The sequence below is a fragment of the Echiichthys vipera genome (assembly GCF_963691815.1).
Source record: "Echiichthys vipera genome assembly, chromosome: 16".
NCBI lineage: Eukaryota > Metazoa > Chordata > Actinopteri > Perciformes > Trachinidae > Echiichthys > Echiichthys vipera.
In genome coordinates this window covers 22,875,752-22,901,499 of record NC_139841.1, presented here as the reverse complement: position 1 = coordinate 22,901,499, position 25,748 = coordinate 22,875,752, and the positions used below count along the sequence as shown (strand labels likewise).

Sequence of the window (25,748 nt, the reverse complement as noted above, 5' to 3'; positions counted from 1 at the left end):
ACTGAAAGATGGTGGGAGCTTGTTAGCTTAGCGGCTAATTTAGCATGAAAGCTAACTTGTCGCAACGCCAGGAAGATAGCACACTTGTTGAACTGCTAGTTAGCTCAACTTGTCTGTGACAAACATGACGGGGTTGGGGATGTAGCTGCAGCTGAAGGTGAAAGCCACACAATGCGAGTTGTATGACATTATCTTCTGTTTAACGGTAGCTAAATATATTTCAGGTAGCTTCGGGTTAGCCATAGAGCCACAAGTCGCTTGTCAAGACAGACACCGGGAAGTACCTTCTTGACTGGTGTTAGCGCTCGCTGGGTACTTATTTATGAGAGATACTTAGTTAACCGGTTCGTGTCGTTTCAACTCTCTCTTTTTAAACAAAAATGTATGAATTACACGTCTGCACATCGGCAGTACATTTGGTCCCAACACTGCCCTCCTTATGAATTGTATTTTCCATTAGTGCTTTCAGAAGTGTGTGTGTGTACGTGGGGAGGGAGTAGTGGGACAAACCCGGTTAAATCTACTCCCAGTGTACGATTAGCAACCTTATGTCAATATAGCATTACAGCTTTGATTGTATCAGCACCTATAGGTCCAAAATATCTGTTGTATTTTACTGTATATATATATATATATTAGCTCACATTTTCCTTTCAGATGTGCCCATATTATCGGCTGATCTAATGGTTAAACGACTACAACCCTTTCTGTAGACTGCTTTCTCTGTCCCAATGTAACAGTGCACTTTGCCTCCTTGGAAAACATTATTAACCCCTAGTATACCCAAAGAAGTGAACCAACCAGTTCCTCTCCAAAATAAATAGTCAAATCTACCACAAGATGTGTTAGTCAGTTAATTACAGGGAGACATCTGTGCGCTCTGTTTTTTGTTGTTGTTGTAAGTAAGAAGACCAGTCTTTTGCTCTGTTATTATGGTCTTGATCACTGGAGACTTGGTTAATAGTTCACTTTCAGCACAACTGGTAAATCAATGGCAGATGTTTACTCACTATTGCAAGAGCGCTGTCTTCCCCCCCCCCCCCCCCATCCAATCTGAATGTATAGTTTATTTGTCTGTATGATCATTTATTATGATATCTTTGCGTACTTGTATCCTCCTGCTGCTGTTGCACATCGCTGTTTGCATGTGGGATCTTTGTTGCATCTGTTAGTTTCATTTGAACCGAAGGATTATATCTTTAAAAGGGTTTAAATAAATAATCCCTTTTCTGAGTTCAAAAGACACTGACCAAACCTTAAAATAAACACTAGCTGCTTTGGTTGTTTATTTTTCTTATTATTTAGTAATAGTTCTTCAGTGTTGTGGTAGGGATCGACCGATTTAGATTTTTTAAGGCCAATGCAGACACCAATTTTTTTTTCATCAGCCTTCTCCGATACGGACTGCGGATTTTCTTGAGGGGATATTTGGAGCGATACTATTTTTGCTAATTTACATCATAAAAATTACACAAAATTATGATAACAAATGTTACGAGTCTCAATTCAAAAAAAGGGAACATTTATTGAACTTAAAAACGCGTCTCAAGCAACACGGAGCTGCATGTGGACGCCTGTCTGTAAATAATGCAGGGATAAAACTATCAGCGAACAGAGCTGCTAACATCGGCCGATACACCTAAAAAAACGCAAATATGTATCAGTCTATCACTATAACAGACACATTATTTCAGTGTTTTGAAGATGCATTATTAGAGTTTGGCAACACTTCATTGCATTTTGTCACAGCCGGCTTTAGTATTGTTATATTGAGATCAGATCAAATAATAATAACAAAAACTGGATTTATATAGCACCTTTCAAACGTAGTTACAAAGTGCTCTACAATAAAAACAGAATAACAGTAAAACACAAAGAGAATAAAATAAACTAAAGGCCTAAAACACATAGAGATAACCAATAAATCAAAACAGGCAGCCCATATAAAATCAGAATATCCTTTCTGATAAAACTATATTTTTAGAAGAGACTTAAATGAAGACACTGACTCAGACAACCTTATTTTCATCAGGCAGGTTGTTCCAGAGCTTTTGGCCCTTCACATGACTACTTCATGGGTTGCTCATGATCATGAATGAACACACAGAGAAGTAGTACTTTACTTTGTAGTTCTCCTCATCTCTACAGGGCATTTTGGCATCTTTCATCTCATTTTCAGGCCCATCGCTTGACTGGTTTGGTTCATTGTCTGGGTCTCTCAGCATCATTTCCAGATGCAGCAGGCAGCTGTTTCAAGCATAATGCTTTTACAAACCCACTGTTTTCTCCTTGCCCCGCACACAAGGGCAAAGTTAGCAACTAGCTGGTGAACATAGTGGAGCATTTAGTAGATGAACAGCCAGATATTTCCCTCAGGAGTTGGTGGGGACCAGACCTGCGTTAAAGGGAAAGTCAATGTAGGACTTGCATTCATCGGGTGGACAGAAATGCAACTCCAAATGAGTACTAATATTTCTCTGTGTCTTCTGGATGTGTAGATAAGCAACTATTTGCAAACATATTTGCCGTTTCAATTGTATATGGTAATATGTCAATTTTGTGTTTACAGCTTGTCTGCTACCCCCAAGTGGACGAAAAAAATAGATAATTAATGCAATTTTAAAATGTGAATTATTTTCTTAGTTCTTCAAAAGTTGGCATTTTGAAGAACGAATATTTATATATAATATATATCTTTTATATATCCTGGCCTGTGATTGGTATTACTCACGTGTGCTTATTTTGTTTTATCCTGCAGTGGGCCAACATGAGCTGACCAAGCACCAAGTGGCCGTTAAGATCTTGAACAGGCAGAAGATCCGCAGTTTGGACGTGGTGGGAAAGATCCGCCGGGAGATCCAGAACCTCAAGCTTTTCAGGCATCCTCACATAATTAAACTGTAAGTCCTAGATTACACCCTGCTCGCTGTTCCAAAATCCCCCTGCCGCCACATTAATGCCACCCACTGAGCTATTTCCAGGCTTTAATGGTGTGTTTAAGAATACATCCATGTGGACGATATCTGTCTGACCCTGTCTCCTCTTCCTTCAGTCCTTGGCTTAATCTGTTTTATTGCCCATTTGGTTATCCTCTCTGTTGACTTTTCATTTGATATAAAAAAGTGCTTTATCACCGTCTTTCGTCACACCTTGCTGTGTGATCTCCTCCTTCAATTTTGTATTCACTGTCTTCACATAAGTCATGGGTCTGTGTTGTTCAGTTGTAATACAGCAGGAAAGAATCCAATCCAAATGTGTGTATTTGCCAAAGCAAACATACCATCTGTCTTGTTTTTAAATGCTGCTGTCAACATCTGCATGTGCTGATACTGATGCAAATACATACAGGACTGTGTGATTTTAAATAAGTCATTGTTTAACTTCATGTTTGAACTCACTGCGACACGGTTCAGGGGCTCAGAACACTGTACAGTGCTTTAGTGCACATGTGCGTCAAGCAGTTACAGTAACCACTACTAGCATGAAGTGAATGCTCCATTTGGCAACACAAAAATAGTGCCGTGGTGCACTATTTATGAAAGGTTCACTGATCTATAAATATATTTAGAAAACTGCAGAGATACTTTCTACCTGGTATGCGGATGTCCGCAGCAAACAGCAAGGCTCCAAGGCCACAGTTATGGGGTCATGAAATGGACCATGAGGTGTGGCTAATTGCTCGAAATACCAGCTACGTGCCTTGCATGCACAAGAATGTAAACTCTGTTTTGTGTGTGAGACAGGGAGAGAGATCCCATCTTTGACAGGGCACACAAACACTGGGGCAGAGTGCACAGCATTGCCTATCTCGGCTGAATAGTGTCGAGTGAGGACAAATTGAGCAATACAACACAATACAGCTTCATTTAGTTCGCAGCATGTTTGTAGCAATCGTGACAGATGTGATGAGCAAACGTCTATCTATTAATCTCCTGAAACTTTATTAATTTTAACTCTTGAGATGCATTTAGAATATGCACAAGAATATGCCACAAATGTGACTCATGTGCAAGCATAGCGACACAGCTAGTGAAATGTAAATACAGTAGATGTAGGTGTGATGGGTGCCAGTGTAGATGTTAAGAATTTCTCACTAAGCCTTGGACTGATAGGATAGGCGGCAACCAATAACACATTCCTCAGTCACTCAATAGCATTTCAACTAATGCTGCTGCTACGTACAATATGTTTTATTGATGCTGTAGTTCATATGGTGTCTCCATGCAGCATGGATCAAACTACAGATGTGCTGTATCATAAATGATTTAGATCAAAATGTGTTTTTGTAGTTAAATGCTTTTGTTTCCTGGAGGCGTTCATTCTTAATTGTTTAAAAACTAGGCTAACTAACTGCTTTCACACCTGCAGTTTCCTTTGGTCTGATGAGGGTGGTGCAATGAAGCACATACCCCATTCATTAAGTATGTCATATGGTGCCTTCATTAAATGGAGTATTTTTGTAATGACAAGGCACAAAATACCAAGATATTATGTTTTAGTCATATTGTTGCTCTGTCATTTTACTGAAAATGACGCCATACAAAGGTGCCATTGGTCTACATACAGTTGATTTTTGTTTGTGTTGTGGTGAGAGAAGATACACAAACCCCAACCAATTTTTCCTGGCAACTTGTGATGTTTTTACACCACAAGTTTGATTCCACCGTTTGATTCCAAATCTAGAATTTCTTTAGTACACTTAGTACACTTTTTTTGTACAAATGATGAAGTAACAACTCATAACTGTCTTTATTAGGGCAGTGTTATATCTGCTAATTGTTGATGACCTACATTATTTTTAATTTTGTGTTGTCTGCAGGTATCAGGTTATTAGCACCCCTACAGATATCTTCATGGTGATGGAGTACGTCTCGGGAGGCGAGCTATTCGACTATATCTGCAAAAATGGAAAGGTAATCAACTATGAATCTGAAAAATGTTTTATAGTGTGTAACAATGATTTCTCACATTTTCTTTCACATTTTCCACCTTGTCATATTTAGCAGATGTTGTAGGTTTTATTGTCAGTGAGAGGGGACCAGAACACAAAAGTGCGTTATGTACTTCTCTGTGTTCTAGCCAGCCTTTGGTGCAGATACAGTAACCTGTGAACCAAAAACAGCAGCTGGTAAAGCTATCGAGTGCTGCTCAGTCAGCTGTGATATGCTAACTGAGTCGCAAAGAAGATCACACCTAATGGATAATTTCTGCTTTGACAGTTGGATGAAAAAGAGAGTCGCCGGCTGTTCCAGCAGATTATTTCAGCGGTAGACTACTGCCACAGACACATGGTGGTGCACCGAGACCTCAAGCCCGAAAATGTGCTGCTTGATGCACACATGAACGCCAAGATTGCAGACTTCGGTAAGTGTGTCTCAATCTTAAACTCAAGAGTTTTGACAGGTGACAATATGTTTCTGTTAAAGTTATGGACAAGGTACAGGGCTTTGTTCAGTAACTCTAAAATAAATGGAGTGGAGTTCATGGCTATGGAGCATTATTTTTATGAGCAGGTCCCTGCGTTTTTTTATATTAACTATTTCTGTATATGCAGGGATGCAACAGTCCGACATGATGAATCGCAGGGCTTATACTGACCTTATTAAAACAGTGTAAAATTCTATGCAGGATTATCAAACATGATGTCAGATGGAGAGTTTCTACGAACAAGCTGTGGTTCTCCCAACTATGCTGCTCCTGAGGTCATCTCAGGAAGGTATGTTTTTTTGTCATCATTAGAACTTAAGAATTCTCCAATTATATGTCTCCGAGATGTTGGTGAATAAACAAAAACCTAGTGAAATGTTGCTTTCATGGTTACAGGCTTGTTTCTTTTTACCCGTCTTCAGGTTATATGCTGGTCCAGAAGTAGATATCTGGAGCAGTGGGGTCATTCTCTATGCCTTGTTGTGTGGGACACTTCCCTTCGATGACGACCATGTGCCAACGCTCTTTAAGAAGATCTGCGACGGGATCTTTTTCACCCCGCAGTATCTGAACCCTTCAGTAATAAGCCTCCTTAAACACATGCTGCAGGTGGATCCCATGAAAAGAGCCACCATCAAAGACATCCGGTGAGACTCACAGGATTCATTACAAAGTCTTTTATAATAAAATAAACTAGTCAGAAGCCCTTTTCACGCAGAGATCCCACAACAGTGCTACAATTTAGGAATGCCGGCTTTTTGGTTGTTCACAAAGGCCAAGCAAAGGTGGTGTGAAGCGGCACCCGTTGTGATTTCACGCAGACCTTCGGCATTCCGGAAGCAAAAGAGGCGTTTAGCTGTCTAGTGTGAATGACCCAACCTCCACCGCTCATTCAATGGAAACCGACCTGACCCTCAATCTGCCAACTTTATACAATATAGTAGCAACTGTCAATAGCGAGAAGGACAGAGACGAAGTGCAGTGCCGCAGCACCTGTGTGTAAGTGTTTAAGAAAGAGAATGCACGCTATGTTTCTGTGAGTTATTAACAACTTCGACTTCTCTGAACACTACTTAATCACTTTTTGACCTGCCTGTGGGTCGGATCACTACTGTGTGCCATTTCGCCCTGTTGGCCTTCCCATTCACACAGGCGTCTGCTCGGTGCCGCAACAGATCTGCCCCCCTATTCTGTCACCGTGCTTTTCACACAGTTGGCGCAGCAAAATAAATGCACAGTAACACTGCAGCGAACAGGCAGCGTGAAAGGGGCTAGTGTTGCATTCACGGTCTGTGGTTTGTTTTACTAAAAAAAGTATTTCTCCTCCCACAGAGAGGATGAGTGGTTCAAACAGGGCCTACCAAAGTACTTGTTTCCTGAGGACCCCTCCTACAGCAACAACATGATTGACGATGAGGCCCTGAAGGAGGTATGCGAGAAGTTTGAGTGCACTGAGGAGGAGGTCTTGTCCTGCATATATAGTCGCAACCATCAGGATCCACTGGCCGTCGCCTACCATCTCATCATTGACAATCGTCGCATCATGAGTGAAGCCAAGGATTTCTACCTTGCATCCAGCCCTCCCGACTCTTTTCTAGACGACCAGCACCTGACCTCGTCTGGTGCGGCCGTGGCCGGCGTTATCAAGCCTCACCCTGAGCGTGTACCCTTCCTCTTGGCGGAGACTCCTCCCAGGCCTCGCCACACACTGGACGAATTGAACCCCCAGAAGTCCAAGCACCAGGGTGTTAGAAGGGCCAAGTGGCACCTGGGTATCCGGAGTCAGAGCAGACCCAATGATATAATGTCAGAAGTGTGCCGTGCCATGAAGCAGCTGGATTATGAGTGGAAGGTAAGGAAAAAGCTCCATGAGAGGGCCGGCATATAAGAGAAAATAAGCCTTAAATGGATCTTAATTTATTGTTGATGAAATGCCGTACAAATGAAACAGTAAATTAAAGTTAAGAATATGCTAACTGTGATATCAAGTACATTTAAAGAGGTAGCTTTACACGGCCATTGTTTGCTCATTTATCTTCCAGGTCGTGAATCCTTATTATCTACGTGTGAGAAGGAAGAATCCAGTTACTGGGATGCAAACCAAGATGAGCCTTCAACTCTACCAGGTGGACAGTAGAACCTACCTCCTCGACTTCCGTAGCATAGACGGTACGTTTAATTGCACGGTTATCTGTACGTAGTACGTAGATTGGTTGTTACTTTAACTGTTCAATAAACCTGAATTGTAAAAGAACATTGACAAGATGTTCTCGTAAGCCCTGAATTCAGCTCCCTGCATTTAAGTAGTGTTTACCTGGATCCTGTCCAGTAGTATGCTGCTGTCAGTGCAGACTTCATAAATGATTGACTCAGGGTTGAGGGCTTGGGCTGTTGCAGTCTTTGAAGGTATGCAGCGGTACCTCAAAGGTAAATATGAGATAAGAGTGTTCTTACAAGCTGAATTAACGTAGCACAGGTATGCTGTGTGAAGGGCATGAAGCTAGATTTGACCTTAATGCTACAGCAAAGTCAGCCATAGCGTTTGTTCAGCTGCAGTTATAACATTGGAAGGTTGGTTGAATTTGAATCGAAACCTGATTCCCAAGCTGATAGATGAATAAAGTCTCCCGCAAACCACATACAAAATAATTTATAACTGGCTTTGTAAGACGTGCATATACCCTGGACCTTGATATGGAATTAAAGGAAAGGTTTTTTTTGCATGTGTGTTTTGTATAAAACATTTTTGTCTTGTTATCCAGATGATATGTTGGAGACAAAATCTGGAACTGCTACCCCTCTCCGATCTGGGTCTGTGGGCAACTACCGCACCACTATTAAGAACGATGTAGACGGGGCAGATGCACCAACTATGTCTAGCACGTCTAGCGCTGTGCTCCTCGCCAAGGCCGCAGAAGGCTCCTTAGCTTCATCGTTGACCTCATCCATCGACTCAACAGGAGGGGGGGACACCACGACCGTCCCTCGACCAGGGAGCCACACCATCGAGTTCTTTGAGATGTGCGCAAATCTAATTAAACTACTTGCACGATAGCTTGCAAAACAATCGCTAGCCTTTTTTCCTCTCCGAGTGTCTTTATAGCAATAAGCATGCAACCGATTCATGGCTCAATTCATCCCGGCTGAGGATGAAGTGATTGTTCCATGGCACTGATGCAGGTTAGTGTTCCCCAAGCGGAAGGGATGTATACTGAGCTGGCAGGAAATGTAAGGGGCTATTTGGAAAGATGAGAGACAAGCTACTTGATCGCTAGGACAGATCAGCATTTATGAGGGGGTTTTACAATATCCTGATCAATTTAATGGCAAATGTCCACATCCCACCTATACATATATACGCAAGTGATTACACTGAATTTTCTGTACTGTAGCCAGTGACCACTGCTTTCCAGTACAGATAACAAGATCAAGTTTTTACCTGCAGAGAAGGAAGCCACACATTGAGGGGTGGGTGTTTGTGTGGCGGTCGTATAGGATGCAGGAAGCACTTTTGCACAAGTACCTTTTATTTCCTGCTGCTCTTGTTTTTCTCTCAGTGGGGATCAGAGCAGTGGTGCAGTCGATCGGGGTGCTGCACTGGCTATAACAAGGGGCCATGTCATGCCCATCACATTCATTGGACTCTGAAGAAGTGCAATGACCCCTGTTTTTCTGGCTTGTGTCAGGGACAAAAGAACGCGTCATCAGATTTATGTTTGGTTTTCTTTTTTGTGAATCCAAGTTGTCAAGAGACTAAATTTTCACGCTTTTGTCCTTGTTGTAAAAAAAAATGTTTGAATTTGTCTGTCCCCTACATTTTTATATATAAAGACATGAATATATTTATCAGTGGACGGAGTGTTGGTTCTATGATCTATTGCTGGATGATATATATTTTCCTTTTTTTACTGTCTGGTTTTGAAATCGATATCACAGCTTTGTTTCCTTCAATCACAATTGTTCTGATACTTGATTGTCTTTCCAGATAAATATAACCTGCTTTTACCATTTAAGAGGTATTTTGCCATGACAGTCAAAATATATCATTTACAGTGTCACATATTAAAATGACAAGTTGATTTTGACTTTTTTTTTTTGTATTTTCTCTTTTTCTTGTTTTGTTTTTTTAGATTAATATTTAGGATTTGAGTAAAATTACTGAGTGAAATGCCTTTTGCCTACATTCAATTTGTAAATGCCTACCCATCACAGGTGTATAGGCCTCAATTTGAAAATGTAAAGTAGCAATTCCATGCAGTGCATGGACAATGTCTATTGGCAGGTGAATACATCCAGAATATTGTCGTTTTTGGATATGTTTTTCTTTTTATTGCCCACACATCCCCTTGAAGGTTAGACTGGCTCATCAGATGTTCAGGGCTGGGGTAGAGCCTGGCATTTCAGGCCCCTCCCGCTATCATCTCTTTCTATTATACAAGGGCATGTTGGCTTAGCACTGCCCAAGACGATTGTGATTGGTCCAAAGAAATGCAAACAAGCCAGAGAGTTATTTCCCCTTATACCAGAATGATAAGCCAGTATCGCCAGACCGTACTCCACATGCGGTGGAGATGGTTCTGGCAATGACTACTTGACGGTTGACCTTGGAAAAAAGGTTTAAACCTGAAACAAACTTGATATTGGAAATGTGAACTCCTGCTGGTTGTATCAAATTTTTGATAGAAGACAAAAAAATTACACAAGCATTTAGATCATAAATGTGTGATTCATATTTGGTTTAAAAAAAAAAAAGCCGTCAGTACCGTATACTTGCAAGCTCCTAATGTCTTAATCACAAGTATGATTCATCTCCCTCCATTTCCTGTCCACAGTCTTAACGTTTTCAACCGTGTCCGTTGTTTGGCTGCCTTATCACTATCAAAACGGTTTTTATGATAGTAAAAGTTTGAATCCAGTGCTGGTCAGAATTATTGGCACCTTTGTGCAATTTTATGGGTTGGAGTCCAAAAAATGATTTTGTCAGTGCAATTTTTCGATTCGTTAAAACATTCGCAGATTATTTTAAGTGTTTGCATTACAAAAAAAAAGAAAGAAAATGATCTGCAAAATGTAAAAAAGAGATTGTTGTTGCCAAACCATTGTAGACCTCAGTAACTGCTACCACCTTTTAATTATGACGATAGGAAGAAAACGGCAAATGTGAGAACAGTTAACTGGTTCCTCATTCCATCTTCATTTTTGTCTTACATCCATTAAACCAGGTTTTGTTTCAACTTTGCATGTTCCCTTTATAATATCAGGCACATTAAATGTTTTCATTTTTATTTGTAATAAGAGGTGTTAGCAATTACCCAAGGCTATGTTCCCAGTATTTAGCTCTTAAAAAAGCTTAAAAAAATCTGAAATATCTCATTTGCAGAAACATTTCAGGGATACAATATAACAAAATTTGCCAAGAGTGACAATAATCATGATCATCTTTTTTGTCTCTCGCTGTCCTGCGGGGCAGGTTTGGACTGAATATTTAGTTAATATTTGACCTTTCATGTCTCAGTTTTAAACTAGAGTTTATCAATATAGTGATCGTGGTGAAGAAAAAAATACCAACTATGGTCTAGGAATGATGTTGTGAAACTAAACATTTTTAGTTTTATAGGGCAGTTGCAAGTGATGATTACAAAGCTTCTCGTGGGTTTTGTAGGAAAGATGAATGTGTGTGTGAAACGTGACCTTTTTGATAGTTTATGGAGTATTGTCCTGGTGGACTGTTAAACGACACATGCTGTCAGTCTCTGTTCGGACTGCTTTCAAAGACACATTCTATTTTTCTTTGGTGTGTAAAGGGACCCCAGCAGATTGACCATTGTAAATCTGAATGGAAAGTGTTGAAATCATTTGTATACACACCTGCCTAATAAACTGCTAAATTGCACACAATTCTGCTTACGTTTCTCTGCATGTTTCCAGTCTTAATTAGATAAACGTAAAATATAATAATTTCACAGTAGAGTCATGCAACAAGTGCCAAGGACATTGAATGTTACTTTCATGGAAAACAAGCAATTCAACTGTGTGGACAAAAGTGAAAAAACTCACAAGGAAGTGTGAAATTACACTAACTTCTTAAGCGTTTCAGTTAATGTGTCATATGGCATTAAATCACACATTATTGAACTGTACATCTCACATGGCAGATAATGTCAAGACACTGTCATCCCTGTGGTGCCATCTACTGGGCGAAATGGAGAGCCAGCCAAACTTGCATTTAGTAGTTTTAGTAGTGTTATGAAAAGTAAAATACCAAAAATACTTAACTATCCAAGTATATCATTTTATGATGTATATATGTATAATATAGATGTATATTATATATATATTGAATTCTCTTTTTATTGATACAGATTCAAAGATCCATCCGAGGTTTATTTCCTCACATTTTTATTTTTTATAAAGGGAATTGGTGAAAAAATGAAAAAAGAGCATTGTACGCACAACATCAACTGCAGTACTCATAATAATATGAATAGAAATAATAATGATAATAATAATAATAATCATAGGTTTTTGTTGCCTCCGTACTCTACTGAGGAATTGTTGCGTCTATGTAAATCATAAATAAGTCATTGAGTGTGGTCTTTACCTACTCTGTAAAGTGTCCTGAGATAACTTTGGTTATGATTTGACACTATTAATAAAATTGAATTGAATTATAATTAAAAGAATATGTATGACCATTCACTCCATATTTGCCCTTACAAACCCCCATACTATTAAACCATACTTTACTAGCGTAGCAACTGTTGCTTTAAGAGACGACGTAAACATTCCCACAGCTTCCGGGTCACTAAATATGGCTAGCTGGTAGCTTCTGTTAGCTTGTCCAGTTTTGCCCACGGAGAGCTATAGAAGTCTGTGAGTATATATATTTTACGGTCTTAAAATGACAAATGTAATATGTTATGTCAAAATTAAGTGTAATAATTATGCGCAAGTGTACTGAGGTTGTTAAGGGTTTGGACAAGTGTTAGCTAGGTTATACTAGCTAACGTTAGCTAGCCTTGTTGTGACAGGGTTGTTTTGGTGTGGTTACTTAGCTACATCGACTTACTCTTGTTAGAAAATGAGTTATATGCGCTGTTCCTGAATGTGAGGTTCACCTAACTGTAGCAGGCACATTGTTGCGTGGACAATCTGATAGTAACAGTGTGTTAAAATCATAGATAAAGTTAAAATCTAGACAGTTTTCTGATATTTCTGTTGTTTCAAATGCTCCATGGATATTCTAGTCCTGACTGCATACTGATTTCAAATAGGATTTGATATCTGGGCATATAATGAATGCATGAATGCATGAATGAATGAATGATTGAATGAATTAGTGCTTTATTCGAACATGTAAAATAATAATAATACAAATACAATAAAAGCTAAAGGAAAACAACCACAATTAACTTGTTCCTATTCTTAAAATGAATCATAATGAATTGCTTCATATCTAGGCTTATATTATATCCAATCTTAAGGCATTAACACAATTTGCTACATATGTGTATATACAAACCATAAAAAACATACATATTTACATATGTATTTATCCATCAAAGGAATACATAATGAAATTAAACAGATAAATAAATAATCTGTGAGAACACCTGGACAAAATATTCTTTCTTCCTCCCCGTACCTGGTGAAAACCATATTTTTGTACTGCTTTTTAAACTGGGTCATGCTTGGACATTGCCTTAGTGGTACACTCAATCTGTTCCCCAGCTTCACATATAGAAATACAAAGAATTTTATAGATATAGCCATCGTCAGTGAATGCCGCCATCGTTCACTCATCTCCTTTTTTCTATACAGGATGGCTTCATTTGGATGGAAGAGGAAAGTTGGTGAGAAGGTTTCAAAGTCAGTGGTGCAGCAGTTTGAGGCTGAGGCCGAGAAGGTTGAAGATCCTGCATCAAGAAATGATGAGGAGGTGGACTGGCTGCACGCCATCAAACGACGGAGAGAGGTCCTGCTGGAGGACTGTGCAGCCAAGAGCAAGAGGCTGAAGGATGAAGGTGCAATTCTTGCTGAGCACGGCAGGTGAGGGATGCTGTTTAAAGCTAGCAGCTTGTTGTGTGACAGTGACGGCTTTAAACGACTAGTGCTGAATAAACAAGCTACTATTTTCTTTGAAAGAAATGTTCCATACTCCGTGCCAGTTTTATAGCAAGCAGGATTACAACTTGAACATTATATAATACTGAGGGCTTGCTGTCGCTGTGCATCATTCATCATGTGGACTACGGGATTAGATAGCAGAGCCTTAATCACACTCAATCATACCGTTAAAAGACAGTTATTATCATAGTCAGCTTCTCATCCTGTGAAGAAGGATCTACTTAAGACAAGCAGTTATGAAACTGACAGAGAAAAAGTAGGGGGAGGGTGTGCAATGAGGATATTAGCAATTCAACTTTTAAGTATGTGTTTCAATTCACCATAAGAAAGACTAACATTATCTAGAGCAAAGGTGCCCAATCCTGCTCCTGGAGAGCTACTGCCCTGCATGTTTTAGGTTTCTCCATGCTCCAACACACCTGACTCTAATGATTATCAAATATGTGACAGGCTTCAGCTGCTTGATAATGAGCACATCATTAGACTCAGGTGTGTTAGAGCAGGGAGGGACTTAAAACAGCTCTCGCAGGATTGGGGATCCCTGATCCAGAGGAAAGCCTAAAGGACCTCAACTTGTGATATCAGACATCCTCCATAGGGGGGCACCATTGTACAGAGCACACCAATTGTTCCCTATTGTCCTCAATTGATTGACTATTGACTACTATAAACATTCAATAAATAATGCATTTCAAAGGCATCGTCAACCCACAGATATCTAAGCCTGAGGTATTCTTCTTCTATTTAATGGCTTTTTCTGTGAAAGTGCAATGTCTGTTTTTGTGTCTGCAATCAAATGTTTTATTGATTTGGATTTTTAAAGCCCACAGGCTTTATTACCCCCCTGATGAGATCAGTAAAGGGATAATATACCTTCAGTAAATTGTATTTTGGCAACAGTTCTTCAGGTTTGTCAACATATATTTGATATTGGAGGGGTAATGGAAAAATGTTATTTTCAATTAAAGCTTTTCAAACATCTAACTATAAAGTAAGGAATCTCTCTCTGTCTGTCTGTCTGTCTGTCTGTCTGTCTGTCTGTGTGTCTGTCCGTCTGTTTTACCTTTGCATATCTTGAGAAACGTTCATCTGATCCACTTCACATTTGTTGGGTGTATTGCTGGGGACCCAAGGGAGTGCATATTTGACTGTGGAGATTACAACAAACATTATGTCTGGCCCTGTAACTTTTGAACTGTAGGTCAAAGAAACTCAATTTTCTCCTGGATTATGTGGGTCCAGGCAAATCTATAACCCATGTGCATCTAAATTGATTTTCCCCCATTTTGAATTGTGTCAGAATCTTTTCTTTTTTTTATCTGCTACTCCTTCAGTCAATACCAAATTTTATGTTTCAAAGAGTTTTGCTACAGCTGGCCCTCGGAAGTTTGCTCAAATGCTGTGAGCAGGGCTTATATTACAAAAAAGGTCACATCTCTTGAACCCTTTTGTGCATTTGCATATATATGCAAATATGCAAATGCCTGAGTGGATATGGCAAATGTGGTGCCATTTGGCCAATAGGTAGCCCTGCAGTAGCATCATCTAACAACATGTAAAGGAAGGAATCTCTCGGTGTCTGTGTATGTATGTATGTATGTATGTATGACTGTCCTACACAAGTCTCAAGAACCGCTATGTTTAGTGTTAGGCATACATTGTGTCACTTCTTTTGATAGACACAGATGTTAGAAAACAAAGTAACGGCTATCTGATATCATTTCCGTGATAACCAACCTTTTAAGCCAAATAACAATCACTTTGTGAAACCTACCTCAGTCCAGAAGATGTAATGTTGTTGCCGTCAGTGACTGCCAATAATCGTATTTGCAAGCAGAAAGTGGATTTTGCTGGGGAAATGATGTCTTGCTGCTCCATAATGGCTGTTCAGAGGTTTGAGATGGTGTCTGGTCAGGGATGTCAGCCAGGGGTTTTTCTCCTCTAACAACATTGACCTCTGATGTCAGTCTTGCATCACAAAGGTTTAGATGTCCCTGATGTAATTGAAGACCTCTTCTCGTACCTGCGTGTGATCTGAATCTCCTATTGGGTCACATTTTGTGCAATAAGTGGGTCTTTGAAGGTCGAGGTGTGATTTGGTTGCTTTTTTAAAATACTTTTAAGGTCAATGGATATGGTTTTATGTAAATTTACTAGGGTCATGTTAAGTCACAGTTAAGGTCTGGGTTGGACAAAAGGTTGAACAAAAGAAATAAACAATCAAAAAGAACATTATATGATGCAGATCCCATATTCACTGTAAATGTAAATGTCGCTTTATTCCGGGCATCTTCTGAACTCAAGGCTCAACAGGCATTTTCTTGAGACATGTCATTTTAAATGGGGCGTACAAAAGCGGATTGACAGTTCTCTCTTTCACCCAGATTTCAGCTTAAACTTGTCTAAACTGAAAAAAACATGGCAGTTGTTTTAGAAACATCCTTAAAATTTCATATTTACACTGAAGTGAACAAATAGGCCATGCACTTGCAAATTCGTGCCTCGGTTTATTACTTTAACAGCTAGTTCTAACCATTGTTCGGGAGGTGTGGGAGTCACAACATCATCCAAATACTCCACATAGTTTGCTGATTTGCATTGCTTCCAGCTGCCATGCTGAGTCCATTTGTCAGGCTAAAACTGAGCTCGCAATATGTGATGTGGCTCTCAAAGGCTATTTCAAATGTTCAACATCTTCTGAAAGTCTGTTTTTTGTTTGTTTTGTGGTTAAGATCAGTTTAATGTTGTCATCACAGCCATGTGTTGGGTTGGGTTGGGTTTCCTTCTTTTGGACAGCAATGTGTGAAATGATCATAATGTCCCAACTCAGCACAATAGCATGCTGCAAATATCTCAATTTGTTTCATATTTGTTCACTCTTGTTTTAAACTACATGTAGGTGTGCACTTTTATCATTCCCATGATTGCAGGCTTGTATTTATCTAATCAGTATTTCTGTGACTGATGTACAGATACAGCATGTGATAACAGTGGAGGAGTCGTTTTTAGTTCTCAGGCTTAATGCGGTGTATTACTTATTGCTCAATTTCCTCACATGACTTTGCACTGTCTTTTGCTTCATATGTTTGGAAGATTTCCACACTGCTAGTTCCATTTCCTCACTCTTCTCCCTGACTGTTAAAGAGCAGTGGTATATATTTTCTCAGGCTCGATCCTAGTGCTGGCTGTAATTTGAGTATCTGATCGGTGTTAATGGTCTCATTGTGTGGTTGTGATGGCTTTTGAATTATTCAGGATATCCTTCTCCATAAAGCTATAAAAGATGTAGACACGACAGACACTTTGTTTCGTCAAACCCTGGATTTCAGCTCATAATCTTTCCGAGCCTTTGTCTTGATATGGTGTTGGAATGATTCCCAAGTCAATATTTACTCGATGAGATAAGATAAGATAATGTATTTAGTAGTCCTACAGTGGGGAAATTTGCAGTGTTACAGTAGCAAAGGGGATAGTGCAATAACAGGAAACATCAGTAAAAAAATGCAAGATATAATTAATAAGTAAACCATAAACAAAAACAGGAAACAGCAATAAGCAAATGATAATAAGTAGACAAACTGAACAAGGGTTGTTGAGTGAGCATGAGCATATTCATGAGTCCATTCACTGGGTTAACAAAGCAAATGTCAGCTTGTCGAAAACCTTGAAAATTGTGAACCTTCATATAAACCTATCCATGCAGAACAGATCAGGAGATTACAGCAGCTTGGAGTGACGCTGCAGTGCGACTTCTGACCAGAGTTATTCAAATTCTGTTTGTCTACTCTGCTTTCTCCTCGCATGTCTGAAAGGAGCAAGTAGCCAATGTCAGTGTCTCGCTGTCTCAGATAAGAAACTGACTACCGTACAGACTTCCCTGAAAAGAGTTTGTGTGTTTATTTATCTTGCTGTCACCCTTATATACTCCTGTACTGCCATTCTGTCATACAGGTAGACAGGTGGACAGCGGACAGGTGTCGTGGAGTACGCCTGCAGCTTTATAGTGTCCAGAAGCCCATGAAGCAAATTGTTCTTTGAGCCATTTTCCCTCTGTCAGCCTATAAGTCAAAAGAACAAAGTATTTCAAGTTTATTTCATGCTTTTTATTTATATTTGTATACATATATTTATATTAAATTATGGATTATTTGATAGGGACAAATACAATATAGAGAGTTTATAGTAGATTAGACTAGTTTGCAACACTCGCCCCTAGAAAGGCTTTTATGGAACTACATTAAGAGATTAGAACAGTAGGGAGAAAAGAGAAAGACAAAAAGATATGTGCAAAATACAATAAAACACATTTAATACATTACCTTTAAAACTAAGCATGAGTACAGGTTTGCTACAGAATCAACCAGGGTTTGGTAGCGCTCTTTAAAGTGAGTGAAAATAAGGAATAACTAAAATACACAAAACAAGAGGTGATGGTAAGCAGGAACAGACTCAGCCAGGCTTCACAAAAGTCTATTTATCTCAGCGTTTGAGAAGTATGATGCAAGAATGGAAAGACAGGATCAGCCCAGCATTGACTTCTGTTTAACAAGCAACAACAAAAATTACCCGAGAAAATGGCTTCATGATCTCCACTGAACCAACCATGTGGCCCTTTAGTGGGTTACATAACATACATCAAATCTCAAGGCGGAGATTTAGAATTGAGTGTCCAATTTCATTGCTTTATGTGATTGCCTATTTGAGCCTGTCATGCTTTTGTGCCACGTTATCCAAAGAATTGAACATCAGCCAAAAAAAACAAAGCTATGTTTACCTCAATGTTGTGCAAGTTGTCTTTCTAGGTGTTGATAGTTTTGGGTAAAATTAGATCACAACCAGCAAATATGCATCCACTGTAAGTAACTCTGATGCATGTCTGTTTCGTTGTATATCACTCTGGGGTTTATAGTGCACCAGTAGCATAAACAAACTCCCTTTGTGTGATTAAACCCCCAGTTCTATAATATGTGTTTGAACCACAGTGTGTGTATTCTCTAGGCACTGGGAGGCCATTAAGAAGTTGGACGAGGCCATTCAGCTGACTCCAGACAACCCTCTTCTGTATGAGATGAAGTCCCAGGTATATTTTAGATTTCACTATTTACTTATATCTCACCATACTTATCACGTCTACTACTCTTTCTCTTCAAAGATTACAGTAGGTTCATGTTTTTTCTCATGTCTTAAAAGAGTACTCCACCGATTTAGCATCGTATCCTGTTACATGGTCGTATTCACGCCTACATTACCCATTATGCAACCAAACAACGGACAATTGTGTTGGAGACAAGCGGGAACCTCCAGAGCTGAAAAATGAAGCCAATGCAGAAGAAAAAGAACCATGCAATTTACTTAAACAACCACTTGAGCCACAAGTAAACATGCTAACAGCCTGGTGCAAAGATAGACCACCAACATGCTGTTCATGTTCACTACACACTGCTGCTTGCATACTGCACGTGTGTGCTTACTTATCAGCCACCGTGGCCACATAGCCTCTATTTTAGCTGCCACTTTGGTATGCTTTAAAACTAGATAAGCGATATCAGTACGGTGATGACAGAAGCGAAAGTCTGCAGTATGTTTCCAACAGCTTTAATGCATTTGTCTTTTCAGTTCCTTTCTCTTGGAACTTTAACTTCTGCTCCCTGTGAGCTGTTTGCTTTGTAAGTCTTGTTTTGCCCTCATTCCTCAGCTGCTTATCCTTTTCTTCTGACATAGGCATCTTTGAAAAAAGTAATGGTTCCCATATATTTGGGAAAAGTGCAGACGCCAGAGGAGGTAGACAGACAGACTCCATTATTTCTTATTCATTTACTACAACTAACACAATAAAATCTCTCCTTATAGCCATAGCCATTGTATGCCTAATATAATATTGTCCATTATAGGATATTTGAGAAGGAAATCATTAGAGGACCAGGCCTGGAAAACCACCACAAAGGGGATGAATATTTCCCCCATAGTATGGCTGACTAATCATGACATAGGCAAAGAAGTTTTTCTAAGGTTCAACTTCAATGTGTTTCACTACACATGTAGAACACTTCCTACCTATTAGTGTCCATTATCAGGCTGAAAATAGGCGTGACCTCATCAAATTCCCATTACTGGCCCAGATGACGACGATGGTTTCACTGATACTGGTCATTTACTTCCCTTCCTCACTTTCTTCCTGTTTAACTCAATCAATACTGTACCTAATATGCCTGTCCATGTCTGTTACAGCAGACTGTAGTGCGCATTGGAGGAAATTGGCTCCATTTGTAAAACTGTCACCACAGCTTCCTGGTTATATAAATGATTCAGATGATAGTGACAAGTGACCATTTTGGGCATTAAATGGTTGTAGATTTTGTGGTAAAGTCGTAAGGTTAATTGACAATTTGTGCTTTATTCCATTATGATGTATATCTTTCCTTCTATGCTCTAGGCATACTAATAACTGTACGGCTCTCACGCCATCTTCATACTCTGCATTCAGACCCATTTGTAAGTATTAGTGGCTTATCACTGGATGTGCCTTTGCATCAAGCATAGGTGTCAAGGTGATGATGCAACTTATACCAAGACGTCGCATCTGGTTTGGGTGTGTACCCCTATGATTTCCATCTGATCATGAAATGGTGCTATTCTTGCATCTTCATTTCTTGAAGGGAAAGACTGCACCTCACTCATGTTAGTTCTGCGGTGCATGTGGTCAAAAGTGCACTCATGTCTCAGAAGAGTATGCGAGAGAACAGATCACCCGTGACAAAACGTGTGATAGTGAGATGATGCACTGAAACCATCAAGAGTATACTCGTAATGTCACACTCAGTCTAGCAGATAGAGACTCTGTCAAAGGAGGCCTGTTTAACACCAACATAAACCTGTATGTATCATCTTCTGACAACAATGCAAAAGTTTTCAGGCACTTGTGTTACAGTAGCAGCCCTAGGCAGAAACTACGCCTCACCACTGCCTATAATTAGTGAGCCTCTTGAATAACCTTTTGTCTCCAATTTGATTTGTTTTTTCACAGATTCTTATGCAAATGGTTTTAAGCTCCTTGACAACTTGTTTCCTACATGATCCAGATTCAAACTGCATGCATTCATCTACTTAGTGTCTGAATAAAAGGTCATTCAGAAAACTCCACAGGGCCTGGCAAGGTCAGAGAAGTTAATGAGACCAGTGCCACACTGTTAAATATGAGCATAGATAGTCTTTTGACCATGAATGTGCTATTCTGTTCAGTACAGTGCAGAAGTCAATCAAAGCAAGGGTCTCTCCACTTCCTTTTCATTTTCGAATCCTATTGCCCTAAGAAAACATTGTTTAAATATTCTCTACTGAGACAGGGGCTACTGTTCTCTAATTTTGTCCACCGCTTTTTTTCACAAAATAAAGGTTTTTGTTGAAGTGTCTTGGTTATTTGAAAAAAACATGCTAGTACAGCAGTGGTATAGCCACAGCGGATATTCTATCAAATTCTGAACAGTAAAAAATTACAGTATTTCAGAATAAATCAAGTATTAATATTTTTTTTAATATATATATATATATATATATATACCGTATATATATATATATATATATACACTGGTATCGGGTCTGTACTCAGTATCAGCCGATATGCAAGCTCTGTTATCGGAATATGTATCAAGAAGGATAAAAATCTATCAGAACCTCTCTGAGAATCACACTTTTGTTGTCCGTAACTCAGTCTAACTATAACTATTAACTTTATCTGCTTTCTCCACAGGTACTAACAATTTTGCAGGAAGTTTTTCCCGCTGTGAAGGCAGCTGAGATGGCCGTGAAGTTCCGCCCTCTCTGGTGGGAGGGCTGGCAGACTCTGGGCCGTGCCCAGCTCAACCTGGGAGAGGTGGACCTGGTGAGTAAGGCTGCCAATACACTACACACTACAAGAAATTAGAATACGAAGCTGTTGAACTGCAGTCAAATTAAAAGCCGTCAACAAATCTGGGTATTAGATGGAGGAATTTGTGAGTCATATTGGGAGGAGACATGAAAGAATTAAACAATAGAACCGGAAAATACACATAACATTGTTTACTAATTGCAGATGACGGTTTATTAGGGGTGGCTGTGCTCACTGCAGTGATTAAAACCAAATGCATTGCTTGGTTGTAGCCAAAAAGGTCCAACACCCCGAAGTTCAAGCTTGCATCTGTAGAGTGTACTAAGGCTGTGCTTAAAATGTCAATACGGCAATACGTACTCCTTGCTGATGCGCGTACATATAGTCGTTATTCCGAATAAAAGCATATTTAAAACATATCGTGGCCTCTGTATCATGATAAATATTGTGAGGTTGTCCTGAATGATTGAACTCCAAGCTCTCCCAGTGTTTTAACAGTTTTTTACTATTGTCGTATTTGTTATTCATGTTGATTGTGGTAAAGCCAAAGGCGGTTTTCAACACTACGGACAATAAAAGTTTCTAACTAACACACTAACTTGGAGGCAATACAGAGAGACTGTACCAACGTTCACTCAGGCCGTCACTAATGATCTTGTCTGAAATGTCTCCTTTTCATTTTTGCATGTTGGCATTGAACTGCACCTGTTTTTGTAGCCGACTATAAACCAGTTATGTGTTTATGCTTGAAAGGCTGTTAACATTCGTCAGTTATTTCTGTTTACTACTTTCTGCAATCTCCGTCTGAGATGTTCCTCTTTTAAAGCACACCCACTTGCCTGGGGCTTGGACGATTGCTTCAATTGCCCCAGAACACGCAGGGACCTGTGGGTGTATGAAACCTGCAGATCACAGTAAGACCGTTCGCCCCATTAGAGCCAGGCAAACAGGATTGAACTCTAAAACCCTTCAGCTAATGGCACTACATGTCATTCCGACCTGTCCTCCGGCACCAAAAACAACAATGGGAAGTGTTGAAAGTTACCTGAGCTAAAAACTAAACCAAATATAGACACACCTCCGCGTATAATGAAGCTTTTCGGAAGGAAGGTGGAAAAATGACATCTATTTTTAGCTAGACTTGTTCAGTCGAGTTTTAGAGCTTTGTGTGCATCAACATGTTTGAGTAGTGCCTGTTTGTGCAAATGTGAGCGCAGTGATTCCCCATTTATTCTTTCATGAGCCTGTTCTTTTCCTTTGCTTCTTTAATTTCCACTCCTGGAAAGTACCCAAATAAAACAAACCTATACCTTCTGATTCTGTTTTTTCTCTTCAACTTTTCAAAACATAGGAAACTGACATTGACTGCATTGCAGCATGACAGCCGCGCCGTCTTTTATCTTCTCTTTTTATCATTCAGGAGCCGGTTAATCCGCCTACTGCGGCGTTTTCTCTATTGAAGGGATTACTTTGGAAATAAAGACTTGTTGAGACTGTTCAAGATGAAACTTGATATGTTGTTTTGGGCACAGACTTTCATTAGTCAAAAATCTATTACAGTTAACCTATCAAAGACGTCTTCAGTTGAACCTGACAGTGCAGGTTATTCATGTTACAGGTGAAGAACATTTCACATTGAGTAGTAAGCAATGTTGGCTTAAAGTGACATTCCCATTAAGGGGTTAATACGAAGGCTCAGTGTGTCACATTGAAACTGTTAATCAGTTTATTTTCTTTCCTTTTGTTACAAACTAATTTATTGAAGATAATCTTTTTGCAGTGTAGCACAGTTTTGCCGTTTCGGGCCAAAAAAAGACCAGTTGGACATTAAATCCTTGATGTTTGATGCATCATTGCCACTTTCTCTGCCTGACTTGTACCACAGGTTGGTCACAAGGCTTTTGTTAGAGATGACTCATTGACTGATTGGATTGGACTGGATTTAAACAAGAGGTGTGACTCACTGTGTCACGGAGAACAGGTGTAACTGAAACACTGAGCATTAGGACGTGCGCTCATCATAGATGTATCTTTTCATCTGTTCAGAGCGTGTGTGGTGGAACTTCACCAATTTAGTATTGCACTTCCTCAATTCAATGCAATTGAAAATTCCCAAATTGTTTTTTATTTTCCCCTGGGGCGCAGAAGCACGTAGAGTAGTAACACACATTTCCACAGCATAGGGAGATTTTAGATGTAGGAGGTAACATTTTGCCCACTGACAACTTTAGTTTGAACGACTCCAACAGAGAGATATGTCTTATCTAGTGTCTGGGTGCTTCATGATCTGCTAATTCAAGCAAAAGAAGGTTTTAGTGCCAAATGATGAGATTTGGTGAACTAGATTTGGATACTTACAGTGGAGTCCCATATTTCATGTATCTAATCAGCTTCATTAAATGAACACAGACCCATTACATTAATTTTTTTCAAAGTATATGTATAACAGATTTCAGACTTCTATCAGAATTGATTTATGAGCTGGTCAGTCACCTCCAGATAGCATGTAGGGATGGATTTATTTCACCTTTTCATAGGCGGTGAATCGTCACAGCTAAAGCTTGACATTACAGCCCATAAACGATTGGTGGTCGTTTGTATTTCTTTCCAATAGGACCATAATTTCCAGCTCGATCTACAAGTGCACAGTCAGCTGAGAGCTATTGATGTCTTCTTAATGAAACCATAAATCTGCCTGCAGCACGGCACAAAGAATTCTAGAGCCTTGCTTGGTGACAATAATGATGCAGCTACCTGCTCATTCAGCTGCACAGATGCCAATGTCGCACCATTCATCTGTGAGAATTACAGTGAACCGAAAACAGGCCCGAAAGAATTTGGGCTAAACATTCAGTTGTTGACTTTGAACTTGCCTTCACCCATCTTTCATGACAAACCCTAAAAGCTTGTGTTTGAATCCTAAGCTCATGCGGTACTTGTCCCTGTAGGCTGTGAAGTCCTTCCAGGTTGCCATCCACCTGTGCCCGTCAGAGCGTACCCTGTGGGAGGAAGACCTGGAGTGGGCATGGAGGTTACAGAAACAGGATTTGGCAACCAAGGAGAAGACTCGGCAAGAGGAGGAGGCCAAAAAACTGATCCTTAATGCCCCTGAGCTCGAGCGGGACTATGATTTTGAGTCTGATGAGGTGCTGGATGCCTGCGTGGCGGTCGCTGAGCGGCAGACGCGCTACGAGGAGCTGAAGAGGACCGCCGTCGTCATAGACGCTGAGGGAAATGTAAAAAACATAGTCACTGAGGAAGGGGGATCAGAGGACGCAGCGGCACCATCAAAGGAACAGTTTGTCAGAGCAAGGCAGCTTTGAATTGGTTTCAGCATGAATTGTTCGATTCGGACTGTATGGTTTTATTTCTGAAGTTACAGCATCAAAAAAAACAATTCAGAAGCAAACATGAGAACTGACATGTTGGACTAGTGAGTTTTGTTGTTTGACATTTTCCTTCCCTCTGTTTGTTGTGTTAAACGTGCATGTGGAGTGTTGACATGTTTTAGGGCTATAGTCTTTAGCATCCTCTAGTTCTGTGCTTCTCCTGGATACACTCTGAAAGACTAGATTGAGTCTTTGAGGATTTAAAATCAGCCTTTTCATTTTGGATTATTTAGATGCAATTTGCAAGAAAATGTGCAGATAATTAAGGAAAACAAAAGCTCCAATCACACTGATTATCCTGTTGCCGAAGCAACAAAAAGCTGATGAAGGGGTAACGGAGAAACACAATCAAAAATGTGTGTTAAAACTTGAACACAAATTAAAATCAAGAAAGAGAGGCAGCAGAGACAAATTAGTTCCTTGTCTTAGCTAGAAAAAAAAAACTTTCTGTAAGGTCCATCAACTCCGAGAGTTTAATGTTAATGACCTGTGAGGTTTCAATGTGTCTGTATTTGGTTGTTACTGTAAAAGAGCTTGCATGCTCAGCAAATTGTCAGTGAGTGAATAAACACTCTAATAGTTCTGTGTTTCAGCAAGTTTCTTTTCCTTTTCAGTCCAGGGGTTATCTTATTCTTATACACGTGTTTTCTGGTCAGGAGTTGAAAGATTGTTTTACCAAATTGTGCCAAGGTGGAACCAAAACCGGTAACATCATTTTTGAATCCTGAATACATTTAACTATGCAGAACAATGGAACAAAAAGAAAGCAAACAAAATGAAATAGCATTTAGGACCTTCCACAGCCTCAAGGAGGAAGTGCATTTTCTGAGTTGTATGTTATACACCTATGTATAATAGGCTACAGAGACAAAACATGAGACTAATGCTGTGTCCCAATTCACGCACTTCCACCCCAAAACTGGCTTTTTTGAGGGTGG

The 25,748-nt window shown here is 39.7% G+C and overlaps 2 protein-coding genes across 2 annotated transcripts in view; both read left to right on the top strand.

Moving 5' to 3' along the window:
• Window positions 1–11,283, top strand: part of prkaa1 (protein kinase, AMP-activated, alpha 1 catalytic subunit) — an 11,504-nt gene extending 221 nt beyond the window's left edge. The window contains exons 2-9 of the mRNA XM_083930378.1: window positions 2,759–2,900; window positions 4,820–4,913; window positions 5,220–5,364; window positions 5,629–5,716; window positions 5,850–6,074; window positions 6,760–7,279; window positions 7,470–7,596; window positions 8,190–11,283. Coding sequence (XP_083786504.1) covers window positions 2,759–2,900; window positions 4,820–4,913; window positions 5,220–5,364; window positions 5,629–5,716; window positions 5,850–6,074; window positions 6,760–7,279; window positions 7,470–7,596; window positions 8,190–8,482 — 1,634 coding nt within the window. The 3' untranslated portion in view covers window positions 8,483–11,283. The remainder of the gene's footprint in view (window positions 1–2,758; window positions 2,901–4,819; window positions 4,914–5,219; window positions 5,365–5,628; window positions 5,717–5,849; window positions 6,075–6,759; window positions 7,280–7,469; window positions 7,597–8,189) is intronic.
• Window positions 11,284–12,232: 949 nt separating this feature from the next.
• ttc33 (tetratricopeptide repeat domain 33) lies at window positions 12,233–25,392 on the top strand. Its single transcript, XM_083929336.1, has 5 exons — window positions 12,233–12,300; window positions 13,249–13,476; window positions 18,553–18,634; window positions 21,302–21,433; window positions 24,370–25,392. The coding sequence occupies exons 2-5, from the start codon at window positions 13,250–13,252 to the stop codon at window positions 24,742–24,744; spliced, it is 816 nt and encodes a 271-aa protein (XP_083785462.1). The 5' UTR covers window positions 12,233–12,300; window position 13,249; the 3' UTR covers window positions 24,745–25,392.
• The last annotated feature ends 356 nt before the right edge of the window (window positions 25,393–25,748 follow it).

Bases quoted from the DNA above. Each gene is read 5' to 3' on its own strand.
- ttc33 (XM_083929336.1), top strand. From the start codon at position 13,250: ATGGCTTCATTTGGATGGAAGAGGAAAGTTGGTGAGAAGGTTTCAAAG. The intron at 13,477-18,552 runs GTGAGGGATGCT...TGTATTCTCTAG, and splicing joins ATTCTTGCTGAGCACGGCAG to GCACTGGGAGGCCATTAAGA. The intron at 21,434-24,369 runs GTGAGTAAGGCT...TTGTCCCTGTAG, and splicing joins ACCTGGGAGAGGTGGACCTG to GCTGTGAAGTCCTTCCAGGT.